Below are 15,465 nucleotides of genomic sequence, written 5' to 3'. Positions count from 1 at the left end.
AAAAATTGTAATAATAATGTATTGTTTGTTTTGTCTTCAATTGTGTATGTTCACTTTCGTCGACAAAATAGTCAGTTGTCGCTAATTTGTGTTCGACAAATTGCTCGCAAAAACAACAAATCGTTGCTAAATTGTTGCACACGGTTGATGAATTGAAAAAAATACCGCATAACAATGCATAATCTTTGATAAAGCGCACCGTAGATGAGACTTATAAAACTCAAAAAATGTGTCCAAATTAGCCGTCAGTGGCTGAATAGTTTCAAATGCGAATATCATCACATTTGCTAAACCAATCTTATATCCAATATTCCTTCGTTTCTTTTTGTATTGTTTTGCAATTCTGTTAGCACTTTCTACATGAAACAAAATAAGTAGTCGGCACGGTCGCACGGTTTACTCTGCTTTTGCATTTCTAGAATTACAAAATTAAAAAAGGTATAAAAAGCCTATGAGGCCTATCTGTACAAACCATACCACACTGAGTAAAAAAGATGGAATTTATTGGAGATTAATCAGATTAATCTCCATATCGAGGATAGGGCCTATTTTTAAGAATTATATCATTTAATACGATATGGCCAAACTTCAAGGGGTGATTATTTGAGACGAAAATATTATATAAAAATAGGTCCGGCAATGCTTCGCTTTCAAGGTTGTCAAACATTTTTTAAATAATCGTTTTTTCGTAAAAATATGTTGTTAATAATCCTTCAGCAAACTTTGTTCAAATTTGGCAGTGATAGATATATGATAGAAAGGGGCTAAATTAGCCCTAACTAGATTAAAATTATTTAGGTCAGTGGTGTCCCTGCGACGGGCACGTTAACAAAGATTTTTGACAAAATAAATGTGCGCCACTGACTTTTTAAAAACTTTTATAATGTTTTTCGTATTAAGCAACTGAAAATACAACTTTTTGTTTCTCGAATGTTTTCGTATTCCTTTTTGTAGAAAAAAAAAATAATTTTATTGGATATGTCCCTGGGACAACATAATAATAAAAAATTAAAACTACCAAACTATCAAAAACTGCCGTGTACTTGTTATTTTTTTCCATATCAATATAGTCTATTATAGTGTTAGAAATTGTTATAAAAATTAATAATAGCCAAAAAAATTTTTGTTTTATTATTATTAAAATGTTTGTTGTCGATGGACACATGCATGCATGCAATAAAGTGATTTTCATTTTTATTTCCTTCAAAAGGAAGCAAGAAAAGAAAAAATTCAAGACAAAAAAGTTGGATTTTTAGTTTTAAAAGTCAGTGGCGCACATTTTTTTTATCAAAAATATTGGTTAAGGTGCGCTCGGGACGTCACTGGACTTAATAATTTTAATCTAGTTAGCGCCAAATTAGCCCTTTTCCACCATAAATAACACTACCAAATTTCAACAAAATCGTCTAAAGGATTATTAAGATTTTTAAGGAAAAACACTATTTTTTAAAAAAGTTTTACACCCTGTATTTTGAAAACGAAGCATTACCGGCCTATGTTTATATAAACTTTTCGTTTTAGAATCACTCAAAGAATCACCGCTTAAAGTTTGGACACGTACTTAAATAACACCCTGTATAATACAACAGTATGTATTGTGTCTATTTGATGGTAGTTTTATTTAGACTTTAGGCAACCAGTTATTGTCACTTGACACACCTGTTTGATTCACTCCCTACCTGCAAGTGCATTCGTTAATGCTTTGTGAAACTGGCTTTTGAAGTTCAGAAAAGTTTGTCCAGTTTTCACAAAGCCTTCCACAATTCTAGCCCTGGAAAAAGATTGAATTGTCGCTCGCGATAACCTCATAACGCAGGTGAGTAATTAATTTCAAATTTAATTGTTGGCCTCGTTAGCAAAGCTATGCAGTGGTAATTACTATTAATTAACATTGAATTCGAGCCGTATTTGGAAAGGCCCAGGTACCGAGTCGAGAGAAGATGTGATTCGGTTTTTCCTTTTATTTTCTCAGAATTTAGACACGGTAAATAATAATCATCAAAATCGGAGATACGCGGAGACTTGTACACGGTATTCTCTGCGTTTTTAGCAACCGTTTTTAAGTGCAGTTTGGGACACCTGTAAACAGTTGGGTAAATATTGTTTGAAAATAGTTGTATTTGCAATGTTTGTGCACACAAAGTATGTATTTACTCAAAAACTTACTGGATACAGTGGTGAAAAAAAGTTTGACCCTTGACTTTCTTTAAAATATAATGCCACGGATTATTTGGACTTGTTTCATAATATATTCATTGCAAAAGAAGTTGGTTTTCCATATATGTATATTATATGTCGAATATTAACATTTTATCTTTACACGAGATTAATTTTAATGTGGCGATGCTTATTTTATGTGTGTGAAGTTTATGGCACATACAAATTATTTAAAACTAAAGATTAAAATAAAGCCAAGGCCAAGTAATAAGTATAATTATTAATAGCTACTACCATGAAAATCGTGATTTAAATACAATTCGATCAATTTGTGTTAACAAGAACTGAAAGAAATAAATACCTATATGAATTTTAATTATTTGGCATTTTAATCATTAATTCAAAGCTGGAATATAATTTTTCAAATGCAAATTATATATTTTTTTAAATTTCAAATTTGCTCCCTTTCCATAAACCTGCAACAAAATAAAAATGACAAAGTGACAATTATTTTGGGGCACAAAGTATACAGCGTATAGAGTGAAATCTCTAGTAGGTACTGAGTTTGTTTAAAAGTTTTAGCGCTTCTGGTGGGTGGACTATAATATTATTTTTTTTGAGCGATATGAGCTCTTCATATTACGGATTTTTTATTTTTAGAATGCTGATTACTTAATTGATATCAATAACATAAATGTTGTGCAGATTATAATAATCTTGGCATAAATAAATGTAAATACAAAATTATTTTTAAACAAGAACTTATATATACGTATTAGTAATAAAATAAAATATTGTGGCAGTCGCCCCGTTTTTAACTGAAATGTGAAGAAATTCTAGAGTTCTATCTAGAAAATTCTACTCTGTATGACCTACTTCCTCAACACTAAACTGCACTGAATAATGTGAATCGATATTTTAATATTAAATAGATCTGTCAGAAACGCTGAAAATAACAGTTAAATTCATAATTAAAACATTGCTAAGCTACATTTGGAAAAAATACTATAACAGTGCCATACGACGGGTGGACTTGTCTTGTCTGCACAATTTCTATATTTTATAGCAATCCGGTCACCGTGCTATATAGTTTATGCTTTGTGAAATGAAATTTCTTGTCATGATATTTTTTTCCCTTTCTTTAAGAGACCAGAACTTAAAATTATTTTTACAGAAAAATGTTTGTTACCCATTTCCAAATTCAAATGATTCTAGCTTTCTTGATCGATTTAGAACGGGAACAAAATTTTATTGTAATTAGACAATAATTAAATAACAACTAAAATAAGGTTACTTATTTAATTATTTTGAATATATTTTAAAAAATCATTTTTGGAAATTTGAACTTTTAGACTGACTGCTATCTATAATTTGACTTTCGGTCAAATAAGACTTATGCAGTTCAAGACGCCATGTAATTTTTAGTATGGCACGAGTTTAGCACATCAACTTGACATGTTATGTGCTTTTATTAGTAGTTTTATAAGTGTAAATTTCTAAAATGTTCTGAAATATTTAATATTCCTTTTGCATTTTCAGCATGAAGCTGTGTATATCGCTGTTCCTGCTGCCGCTCCTGCAAATCGAAGCCAGGGTGAACAAATGCGGACCAAGCTTCTCCGAAGCCTGTTTCTGCGGGCATCAGTTCTATGAGGGTGCGACTATGGTCGTAGTGAATTGCACGGGACAGGGTTTTACAGATGCAACAATGTTACGATATCTCCCAGAAGATGTAGAAATGTTAATCTTCACAGGAAACCACATAACATCATTGCCCCTCAACATTTTCGGGGAGGATATGGATTTAAGCATGCTGAAAATTATCGACATGAGTAACAACGGTATCACGGACATCAAGGGGAGAACCTTCCATCACGTCGCAAACGTGGAACGACTGATTCTGAACCATAACAATATTTCAATTTCGGAGGACGATAAGAATCTTCACCCCCGTGTATTTTCTAATTTTTATAACTTGGAAGAGCTTCACTTGACAAACGCTTTTGCTGATAACACAGACGCGGCTCTGGCCAAGGATTTACACGACATATTCGTCAATAGCAATTTAACGAAACTCGTAAAATTGCATCTGGAACAAAACGAGATTAAGAACTTCAAAGACGATAGAGTGTTTTGTGACCTACCGAACCTACAACACTTGTACCTGGGTGACAACTACATTCCGTGCCTTAACTTTAACGTTACCTGTTTGCCGAAACTGACATATCTCGATTTGGAAGGAAACAATATTACGAGTTTTTCAGACAGCGACTTAGACAAGTTCGACAGGTTGATCGTGCCCTCGCGCTCCGAGAACTTAGTTATCGATATAGACGATAACCCTTTCCGATGCGACTCTGCGATTCAAAATTTGTACAACTGGTTGCATAAAACGAAAGTTAAAGTGCGCAATTTAGAGCGTCTCGAGTGTCATCAAGCAAAATACGGCAGGAAATATATAATGAACTTGAAAAACTTGACAGAAACGAAGCACGCAAAGGTATCGCAGGCTTTGACAGTGCTCTTAGTGATCTTGGTTGTAGTTTTAATTACTCTTCTGAGTGCCTACATTTACTTGAAGAAGGAGAGTGTTAAGGAAAGACTGTCGCCCATTTTCGATGCCGTTTCGAGGAAGGTGCAATATACAACAATCGAATCGCAAGATGTTTAAATCCGAAGAGAACTATTAGCGAATTACATGTAATAACGGCTGATGCAACTAATTATTAAATTCCCGCTTGATTTAATGAATAAATAATTTAATTAATTGCACTTGTTGAAATTAATCGTAAACGATTAAGACAACGGACTAGAACTGATTTTTTTGAGATTTTTTTATATCTATTAAAAACAATTAAATTTTTATTTAATCGCAATATATGGTGCTTATTTTTGTAAATAGAATTTAAATTTGTAATTGTAAATAATTTTTGTACAGAACGAATATTTTAGATTAACTAGTTCCTAATGTATTTTTTTATATAAATTGTTGAATACACTTTTATATGATGTTTTATTTTATTTCTCCGAATATTTCAAATATCCTTAATTTATCCTACTATTTTTCAATGGGAACTCGACAACAGTAAGTATGTAATTAATACATATCAAGTTTAACTGAAATCTAGAACTGTAATTTAATATTTATGCATTTGAAAATTTCTAGTGCGCAAGCTAATGAACTACTCAAAGTTTTAAATGTCCCGCCAAAACAGCATTCTACTTTAAATGACCAAGAAACGCTAGATGGAGCAACAAAAGAGGGCGATGGCGATGTGTTTACGTTTGTGCAAGTTATGATAAAAATATAGCAATAAAGTTAGTCGCCTGCCCTTCCAAATTTCACAAAATCGTAAGTACAATCGACAAATAAGGCTATTATTGGAAGAAAATCGATGAAAATGGCTACTGTATGTACTCACTTCCGCCTATGACAGGAACAGGAAACCATCTCCTTGCATTCCAAGATGGTGATTTTCCTGTCGCTAAATATTTGAAAAACAAAACACTATTAATTATAACCAAACTTTCCGGATTTTTAAATTTGTAAAATGAAAATTTACGGGTTTATTTTTACCGTTTCAGATAATGATAAAGTTCGGCGGTCTCATAGACGATTCAAAAAAAAAACACGGCACAAAGTACATTTTATCAGCAGCGCCAGATAACACAGTTGCTCTAGATGGAGCAGAATTGATCCCAGTACGTAAAAAATGTTATAAAGGAATTTTTATAACTAAATAAATTATACATTTTAGATCGATTTAGGTGGTAGATTAGTAACACATCCAACTATTTCTATAAACGAACTAGGCAAACAGTTATTGAAAGCTGCTGCCGATGGAGATGTTGATGAGATTAAAGCTCTGTTTACTAAGGGGGCGCCTTTTACTGCCGACTGGGTAAAATCAAGTTTAAAATGAAATAAAATAAGTAAATCAAAACTTTTTAGCTTGGAACTAGTCCATTGCATCTAGCAGCTCAGAATAATCACTTGGAAATAACAGAAATATTGTTGAGGGCTGGTATATCGAAAGATGCAAGGACCAAGGTTGATAGGACTCCGTTACATATGGCCGCATATGAGGGCCACTTACAAATCGTCGATACCTTGGTTAAACATGGTGCTGACATAGATTGTAGGGATTTAGTAAGTCTTCAGATGGTTGTTTTTTAACTCTTAAATGTTTGCTTTATAATTCAGCTCGGAATGACACCTTTGCATTGGGCTGTGCAGAATGGACATTTTCAAGTGGTGGAATATTTGATAAGTAACGGTGCGCAGCTAGACATCCAGAACAAATTTAACCTCACTCCTTTGACGATTGCACAGCAGATTGAGAGGTCGGATATAGAAGACTACATAAGTAACAGTATGGCAGATTCGTCGGTGGCGGCACAGAATTTAGTTATACAGTTGGCTGCTGAGGACGCAGCTGAGAATAACAGTGAAAGTCAGGGTTTCTCGGAGGATATGGAGTTGGAGAACAGTAATCACGAATCTATAATCATTCCTATAGGTAAATTGGATCGATTTATAAGGATCGGAGAACTTGAGTTGTTATCTACGGTTTCAATTTTTTTTTAGAACCTAGTATGATGTCTCAGTTTGAGCCTGAGAGCTCTGAAATAGAAGAAGACTTGAGTCAAACAGGCAACGGTAAGTTTTCTTTGCAATTCATTTTTTAGTCAAAATTTTAGTATTACAATTTTTTTGAAAAAATCAAAATGACAATCTTTTTATGGTCTTTTAATTTCTTATTTAAGTCTCTCATTCTTTATATAATTTAGTTTATTGATTTCTAATTATAATTTGGTAATTTATTAAATAATTTGAATTATTTAGCTTCAAAACTGCTGAAGTTTATTTTTAATGTATTATTATTATTTTTTATTAATTATACATTACAGTGTGGACAAAATATTCTCATCATTTGGTGTGTTGAAAAATTAGGGATAAATATTAGGAACTGGAAAAGAGACTAAATCGTGTGTTTTTTAGTACTACAATGGATTATAATTAAATTTTTGAGTATATATAAAAATAACTGAAAAATAATGGCCGTAATTTCAGGAAATATGATATAGTTGTTGCTATTTTCCTTCTTTTATTTTTATAGAATGCACAATTTTGAAAGATTATGGTCTTTATTTGAAGAATTAACTTTTCTGTTTTAATGATATTGTTTCAAGTGTGGGTGAGATATAACCTAAAAAGTTTATGTCATGTTATAAATGTTATTACTACCCATACCCATACTCAACATATAGTAAGTAAATATATATCCAAAAAGTTAAATTGTTTGTCAGCGATCTCACTTATGTTGATGAGAACTATTAATTTAGTATAGTCGTTGCAATATCAGTTGGAACCGCATAAAAATATTTAACTCATATACTCTACGGAATCCATAGGCGTCCAGGAAAATTTTGTTCTGTCTCGTCGAGAAATACTATATTCCGAGTTATATTCCTATTTAGTTGTCGATATTCTCGAATTTTTTGTAAATAATCTTCCCGAAGTGCAACTATACATCGTGATTCCATAATTACCATACGATTGTCAAGTTTTTTATGTTTAAAACCGCATTGTAATAAAACATGTCGTAAAGTATCTAAATATTTATAATTATAATCGGGATAATCGCTTCATTTATCTCGAATCATGTTTAACGTAGGAACTTTATTTTCTTTATACATATAAATTGTGGGCCGTATTACATCTCTGGTAAAATCGACAATATTCTTTAATTTTGTATTTTTCCGCTTCTTCTTTGATTTCCTTGGTTAATAACGTCTCCTTCTTTAATTACGCGATACATTGTCGTTTTTGATATCTTGGTTAATTCGCTAATCCGTTTCCTAATTTCTTTATCACATTGTTGACTATTTTCTCTTTTCAAACATTCATATATATTTAAATTAATACGTTGACTTGGTACGTGTAAATCTTTGTTTTTAAACTCTGAGTTTGTTTCGACGCTTTGAACAAAAACCGGCTTGACTATTTGGGGATTTTCTCGGGTTATTTCATTATCTTCCGTTTCAAAGGGTCCCCAGAAATCCATGCTAAATTACTAGATAATTACATATAATATTTATTTTAAGAACTACTGGTTACGATATGAACAAATAATACGTATTATACCAACAATAAATATACCACGCCAAGCACCGCTCTCCACGGTACTGACAAACCCAAGTGAACCGCATTCGACACCAAACTAATTATAGAATACCATGCAAAAAATATTTATGACCAAGTGGACCAATACAGGTTTGTTTTGACAACCAGCGCGCCGCCGTCAATTCTACATTAGGCGGGCTGGTCTACCACTACCGGACCCGTCCAATGACTATTCAAGTATAAATTACGAGACACATCATGGCTAAAGCATAGGAAGAAATTTCAAGAGAAGTGCAGACGGTCCTGTGCTTTAAGATTCACAGGTTCCAATTGATATCGTAACAACTATACTATTCTATGTCTGCTTTGCTATTTACTAGATATTGAGGGTGTAATCCAATAATGAACGAGTTTGTAGCCTGCAGAGAATAAATTTTTCACAGTAGCATTCGTTAAACAGGAAAACCGGGAATACCGGGAAAAATTAGGGAATTTTAAAAGTATTCATGAAAGTCGGAGAATTTGACGTTTGCTGTTGGAAATTTTGTGAAAGCAAGCCTTGGGTACTTGAAAGAGAAAACTATATATTTGTGGTTTTGAAACCTTTATAAGAGGTTCTTTAGTCAGGGAATTCTGTATTACATTTGAACTACGAACCCTGTTAAAAGAATATAGTTTAATTTTTGAGATATTTTTAATTAAATATTGATTTTTTTAAATCGGATATATTTTTCAAATGATATAAATTGTCTTAACTTCTGTTTAGAGGAATATTTTTCGGAACAAGACCAAGAATCTATAGAGAGAGAAAACGAACAGTTGGTTGAAAACGTCAATATGGATACCACAAATTTCTCCGATTCATTGAAACTGCTCCAAGAACACGGTATTACCATGTTGCAAACTGATGAGAACGAAGACGGGAACATTTTAAATTCTGTGATGGAAAGCGGGCATTCGGTAGTTCTAACAGGTAAATCAAACTAATATATGGAGCGTCCCTGAGTAGGTGTTACCAAACTTTAAGATGGAACTTGTTCAGAATAGTAAACTGTTTTAATGAGTTCCACTTATTGTTATTCTGAGACATTCTGAATAAATTCTGCATCTAACGATTTTAGACATTGGAAAAGAAGTTCTGAATTCCGTCAAGCAGTCTGAGCAGCAGCAGCTGCAGATGGAGAAGAAGATCGTGCAAGTGACACCCGAGGAATTTTTAGCCATGGCCAACGGTTCTCTGAACAACAATAAGAACTTGTTCAGGCAGTTGAAAGTGCTGCCCGTCAAGAGCCAGGTCAAACGGATAGTCATGAAGAAGAACAAGGTCATTCCCGTTACGAGTGTTACAAGTGTAAGTAACGTTCCTCCCATTCTGACAATTTTTTTTTATGACTTATTTTCCAGATTCGTACTGAACCGAGGTCTCCGACTCTACCGGCTGGCATGATACCGTCCCGCACGGATATGGAGTTGGTGATGACTCAGCTGATAGAAGCCAGGAAGACGATAGAGGAGTACAAGATCAAATTGCACAAGAAGGAGCAGGAGGCGGAGCGTTACAAGATGCAATTGAAGCTGTTGATGGATCCCAGTTAATCGCCGTTCGCTTACAGTTGAGGCGTTGCCACATCTCAGGTACCTCCCCGGACAACGGCTCAATGCCGGTCGTCTTGTAAATAGGGTTAACATGCAGTTAGTTGTTGAATTTGAGTATTAATAATTTGTACGAGTATGCTTGGAATTGTTTGTTATAATGACGGTTATTTATTTTTTTATAATTTTAGATTTTTGTACATACGAGAAATTGACTGAAAATAAATATCTTTTTTAATTTTTTTAAATTTTTCTGTGCCGCTATAAGAAATATGTATCCCTCATTTTTTTTTAAATTTTGCAGGGTGTTTTTGAAAGTGGGGTCTGCATTATTTGATATTCGTTATGTTTATTATAGATTATTTATTTCATTCATTATTATTCTTCCCATAATCCCTCCCAAAAAGTGGCATTTTGCCGTCATGAAGGCTTCTTTCATGTACCGCGAATTCATCTTATTAGACCGATTGAAATAACTCATTTAAAGGGAAAAAAAAATAAATTTGTTACCTGGACTTTTATAAGTGGAAATGGTAAAGGGGCTCATAAAGAGAACAAAATAAATAAATAAATGTGTGAGCAGGGGTGGCAGAGGGTTGATTTGGAGGTTGAAAAATTGTGGAAAATTGCGATTTCTGGTGAAAGTTGACGTCAAACAAAAAAGTTTCCAATACAAAAGTTGTAGATCATGCAAAAATCTACAACATTTGTAGAGGTCACTTTTTAAGATAACCTCAAAATTTCGGAGAAAAATGCGAAAAACAGGTTTTCTCTGATTTTTTGTTTTCTATTTCTCATTTCCGAAAAAATAATTTAATTTTGACGAAACTTGGTGAAAGTATACCTTCCTGTGTCTTAAATAACCACAAATTTTTTTAGATAAAAAAATCAAGAAGTTTACGAGATATTCATTTTTTCCGATTTAAAACACTTTTTTCAAAGAAAAATTCTACTGAGAAAAAATCATCGTACAGAGTTCGGCTGGTGATCATTTTTTTCATTTTGACATACTTTTTGGTGAAATAAAAAAATCTAATCACAGTTCAAAAATATGCTCAAAAATGCAAAAAAAATAAAAAATGATTTGAAACAATGAATTTTTCAGTGTGTTGATAATTTGTTCAAATTTAAAAAAAATTGAAAAACTGATTACACCCTTCAATTTTACGGAAAAAAATACAAAAAAACTGTCTCATCGTTTGACCCATTTGTCGATTTTGTGGGTATTTTGATGTTAGAAAATTCTGGTGTTTGCTGGGACAATTCTGACAGCAAAATGAAATTCAGCACCCCAAAATAAATGGAAATAATGTGTTCTGGTCATTCAGGACTTTCTTTTATTTTGTGGAGCTGGGTTATTGGCAAACACCCATGAACGAACTGTTGTGGTCTTTGTAAACGTTCACTTATGAATCCAAAGGATAGCGGTTGGAACTGCGGACTGGTCAAAATTTTTTTTAAATGTTTATATTTCCATAAAAACTATTTTACCGAAAAGAAACAATTTTTTTATATTGTACTAAATGAATATGCAGTGTGGAACAGCGAAATGGAATAAATTCTGTATCTTAATTATTGTACATGGTTTTCATATCTATTGCCAAAAATTAATAGTCTAATTTGAATTTGATATTGACATTAAAATTTTTTCAAAACTAGTCGGAATATACATACATACATAAACCATTTTTTCCTTCTTTACAGGAAATTTGAGAAATACTTTAAGGGGTTACAACCACTGTTGAATTTTCAAAAAATCGTTTTTTTTTTTGCTTAAAAGGTGGTTTGAACCTTCTAGAATGACGCAAATTGTTTTATACATGAAAAATTTTTTTTTTTAATTTTTCGTTTTTACTGAAGCGTGTCGGGCGTCTCTCGTACGGCTACCTGCGCTATGAACATACTCGCTCGAAAGGTACCGCGTACCTTCTTACCTATTGATTTATAACTTCTCTAATACACTCATAGATGTCGCTAGGGAGTATGCGTGTACAATTCAAGCAAAATTTTCAAACAAAAGTACGTCAGTGCACGTTCATGTATAAAACTCATTTTTAAACTTTAAACACGTTCTTCTCAAAACAAACTTTTTGAAAACGGCACGCACCATAACTCCAACAATTTTCAATATTTTCTTTTGAAATTTTAACCACATATTTAAAACTGTTGTCATATTATTTAGCGTTATGCGCTGGTTCAGTATAAGAAAAAAAAAAAAGTAAATGGACTGTTTGAAAAAATGAAAATTGAATTGAATCGGCACTTACCAATTTGGTGTAGTTGTTCTTTGATGATTTCCGGGTTTTCACAGTCACTGGATATGTATGCGTTTGTTAGCGAAATTTCGAATTAGCGAGCACTCTTTTGCACCTACGATACGTGTCTTCTGTTTTCTATCACTTGTCGCTTCCTTTTCTTCTAGCCGCTCGCGTACGCAGAATCGTGCCGATTCAAGACGTTTTTTTATGAATAAAATTTAAATTTACGAAGTAACAAAAATAAGCTTGATGCTAATTAAATATAAAAATAAAAAAAAGAAAAGAGAAAAAAGAAACAATTATAAATTTAATTGATAAACAAAAACGACATTTTGAAGAGAAACACGTACGGATTTTTCGTTAAGTTAATTTAAACATTTGTTGTAAACAAATAACTGCCCTTTTTTTCGTTTCTTATGTAGATTAAGAGCAATTTTTTTTTGTTCCACCATGAAATTTGCACTAGTTCTAGTGCGTGCCGTAGAACGCCTCGACGGCAGTATGCTTCAGGAGAATGGCTCCGGTGCCATTTCGAAATATTTTAAAAAAAAATTTCTGTGCATGCCCAATACCATACTTAAACAGTTTTTTCTATTACCTTTCCTTCTATTAAAAAAAAATTATCAAAAACACGCTTTCCTTAGGCCGTTACAATGGTGTAACCCCTCAAGAGGGCTCTATAGCAAATAGGCAACCAGTAATGCATTTTTATAGATTTTATTACAGTTTGTCTAAATATGAATTAATGCATAAATAACAGACTTTTCCCCATTTTAACGCAGAATTTGACAAGCAGCATCGTAAATTACAAATTTCTTTACACCAAGAAGTAATTTGAGTTTCAAACTAAGTTAATTTTATAGAAAATCTGCGTTAGAATGGAGGAAAGTCTGTTATTTGTGCATTGATTCATATTTAGACAAACTGTTTAAGAAAATCTATAAAAATGCATTGCTGGTTGCCTATTTGCTATAGAGTCCGCTTAAGTGTTAATTTTGTCTCACCCTGTACACATTTAACAATTTAATTCTTATAAAACAGGTCTTTATTCGCAGTTCGACTCTTGACTACCGTTTTTAGTACAAACCTTACTAAGTCAATTCAATGAAGTAGTTTATTTATTAAAAAAATAATCATAAAACACAACTTANTCATTTCCGAAAAAATAATTTAATTTTGACGAAACTTGGTGAAAGTATACCTTTCTGTGTCTTAAATAACCACAATTTTTTTTAGTTAAAAAAATCAAGAAGTTTACGAGATATTCATTTTTTCCGATTTAAAACACTTTTTTCAAAGAAAAATTCTACTTAGAAAAAATCATCGTACAGAGTTTGGCTGGTGATAATTTTTTTCTTTTTGACATACTTTTTCGTGAAATAAAAAAATCTAATCACAGTTAAAAAATATGCTCAAAAATGCAAAAAAAATAAAAAATGATTTGAAACAATGAATTTTTCAGTTTGTTGATAATTTGTTCAAATTTAAAAAAAATTGAAAAACTGATTACACCGTTCAATTTTACGGAAAAAAATACAAAAAACTGTCTCATCGTTTGACCCATTTGGCGATTTTGTGGGTATTTTGATGTTAGAAAATTCTGGTGATTTGCTGGGACAATTCTGACTGCGAAATGAAATTCAGCACCTCAAAATAAATAGAAATAATGTGTTCTGGTCATTTGCACAGGACTTTTTTTTATTTTGTGGAGCTGTGTTATTGGCAAACACCCATGAAGGAACTGTTGTGGTCTTTGTAAACGTTCACTTATGAATCCAAAGGATAGCGGTTCGAACTGCGGACTGGGCAACATTTTTTTTAAATGTTTATATTTCCATAAAAACTATTTTACCGAAAAGAAACAATAATTTTTTTATATTGTACTAAATATACAGTGTGGAACAGCGAAATGGAATAAATTCTGTATCAATTATTGTACATGGTTTTCATATTTATTACAAAAATTAACAGTCTAATAATTTGAATTTGATATCGACATTAAAATTTTCTCAAAAATATAATCGGAATATACATAACCATTTTTTCCTTTACAGGAAATTGGAGAAACCCTTTAAGGGGTTACAACCACTGTAGAATTTTCAAAAATTCCTTTTTTTTTTCTTAAAATGTAGTTTGAACCTTCTAGAATATGAGGGCAAAATGTTTTATACATGAAAAACATTTTATTTTTAATTTTGCGTGAAGCGTGTCGGGCGTCTCTCGTACGGCTACCTGCGCTATGAACATACTCGCTCGGAAGGTACCGCATACCTTCTTACCTATTGATTTATAACTTCTCTAATACACTCATAGATGTCGCTAGGGAGTATGCGTGTACAATTCAAACAAAAATACGTCTGCACGTTCATGTATAAAATTCATTTTTGAACTTTAAACGCGTTTTTCTTGAACAAACTTTTTTAAAACGACACACCATAACTCCAACAATTTTTAATATTTTCTTTTGAAATTTTAACCACATATTTAAAACTGTTGTCATATTATTTAGCGTTATGCGCTGGTTCAGTATAAGAAAAAAAAAAAAGTAAATGGACTGTTTGAAAAAATGAAAATTGAATTGAATCGGCACTTACCAATTTGGTGTAGTTGTTCTTTGATGATTTCCGGGTTTTCACAGTCACTGGATATGTATGCGTTTGTTAGCGAAATTTCGAATTAGCGAGCACTCTTTTGCACCTACGATACGTGTCTTCTGTTTTCTATCACTTGTCGCTTCCTTTTCTTCTAGCCGCTCGCGTACGCAGAATCGTGCCGATTCAAGACGTTTTTTTATGAATAAAATTTAAATTTACGAAGTAACAAAAATAAGCTTGATGCTAATTAAATATAAAAATAAAAAAAAGAAAAGAGAAAAAAGAAACAATTATAAATTTAATTGATAAACAAAAACGACATTTTGAAGAGAAACACGTACGGATTTTTCGTTAAGTTAATTTAAACATTTGTTGTAAACAAATAACTGCCCTTTTTTTCGTTTCTTATGTAGATTAAGAGCAATTTTTTTTTGTTCCACCATGAAATTTGCACTAGTTCTAGTGCGTGCCGTAGAACGCCTCGACGGCAGTATGCTTCAGGAGAATGGCTCCGGTGCCATTTCGAAATATTTTAAAAAAAAATTTCTGTGCATGCCCAATACCATACTTAAACAGTTTTTTCTATTACCTTTCCTTCTATTAAAAAAAAATTATCAAAAACACGCTTTCCTTAGGCCGTTACAATGGTGTAACCCCTCAAGAGGGCTCTATAGCAAATAGGCAACCAGTAATGCATTTTTATAGATTTTATTACAGTTTGTCTAAATATGAATTA

The 15,465-nt window shown here is 32.4% G+C and overlaps 2 protein-coding genes across 3 annotated transcripts; both read left to right on the top strand.

Moving 5' to 3' along the window:
• The first annotated feature begins 1,673 nt into the window (after positions 1–1,673).
• On the top strand, positions 1,674–5,053 carry LOC108910658 (phospholipase A2 inhibitor). 2 transcript variants are annotated; one of them, XM_018715346.1, is made up of 2 exons: positions 1,674–1,816; positions 3,697–5,053. In XM_018715346.1, exon 2 carries the CDS (start codon positions 3,698–3,700, stop codon positions 4,826–4,828), a length of 1,131 nt encoding a protein of 376 aa, XP_018570862.1. In that variant the 5' UTR covers positions 1,674–1,816; position 3,697; the 3' UTR covers positions 4,829–5,053. The 2 variants fall into 2 exon arrangements, with proteins under 2 accessions (XP_018570862.1, XP_018570863.1); XM_018715347.1 differs by lacking the exon at positions 1,674–1,816 and adding an exon at positions 1,989–2,093.
• A 344-nt stretch (positions 5,054–5,397) lies between these two features.
• On the top strand, positions 5,398–10,092 carry LOC108910659 (GA-binding protein subunit beta-1). Its single transcript, XM_018715349.2, has 9 exons — positions 5,398–5,509; positions 5,743–5,859; positions 5,916–6,059; positions 6,110–6,307; positions 6,362–6,677; positions 6,746–6,817; positions 9,051–9,257; positions 9,406–9,635; positions 9,689–10,092. Exons 2-9 carry the CDS (start codon positions 5,746–5,748, stop codon positions 9,878–9,880), a joined length of 1,473 nt encoding a protein of 490 aa, XP_018570865.1. The 5' UTR covers positions 5,398–5,509; positions 5,743–5,745; the 3' UTR covers positions 9,881–10,092.
• Positions 10,093–15,465: the final 5,373 nt, after the last annotated feature.

The sequence above is a fragment of the Anoplophora glabripennis genome, unplaced genomic scaffold, assembly GCF_000390285.2.
Source record: "Anoplophora glabripennis isolate ALB-LARVAE unplaced genomic scaffold, Agla_2.0 scaffold517, whole genome shotgun sequence".
Lineage (NCBI taxonomy): Eukaryota > Metazoa > Arthropoda > Insecta > Coleoptera > Cerambycidae > Anoplophora > Anoplophora glabripennis.
This window is presented reverse-complemented; position numbering and strand designations above follow the sequence as displayed.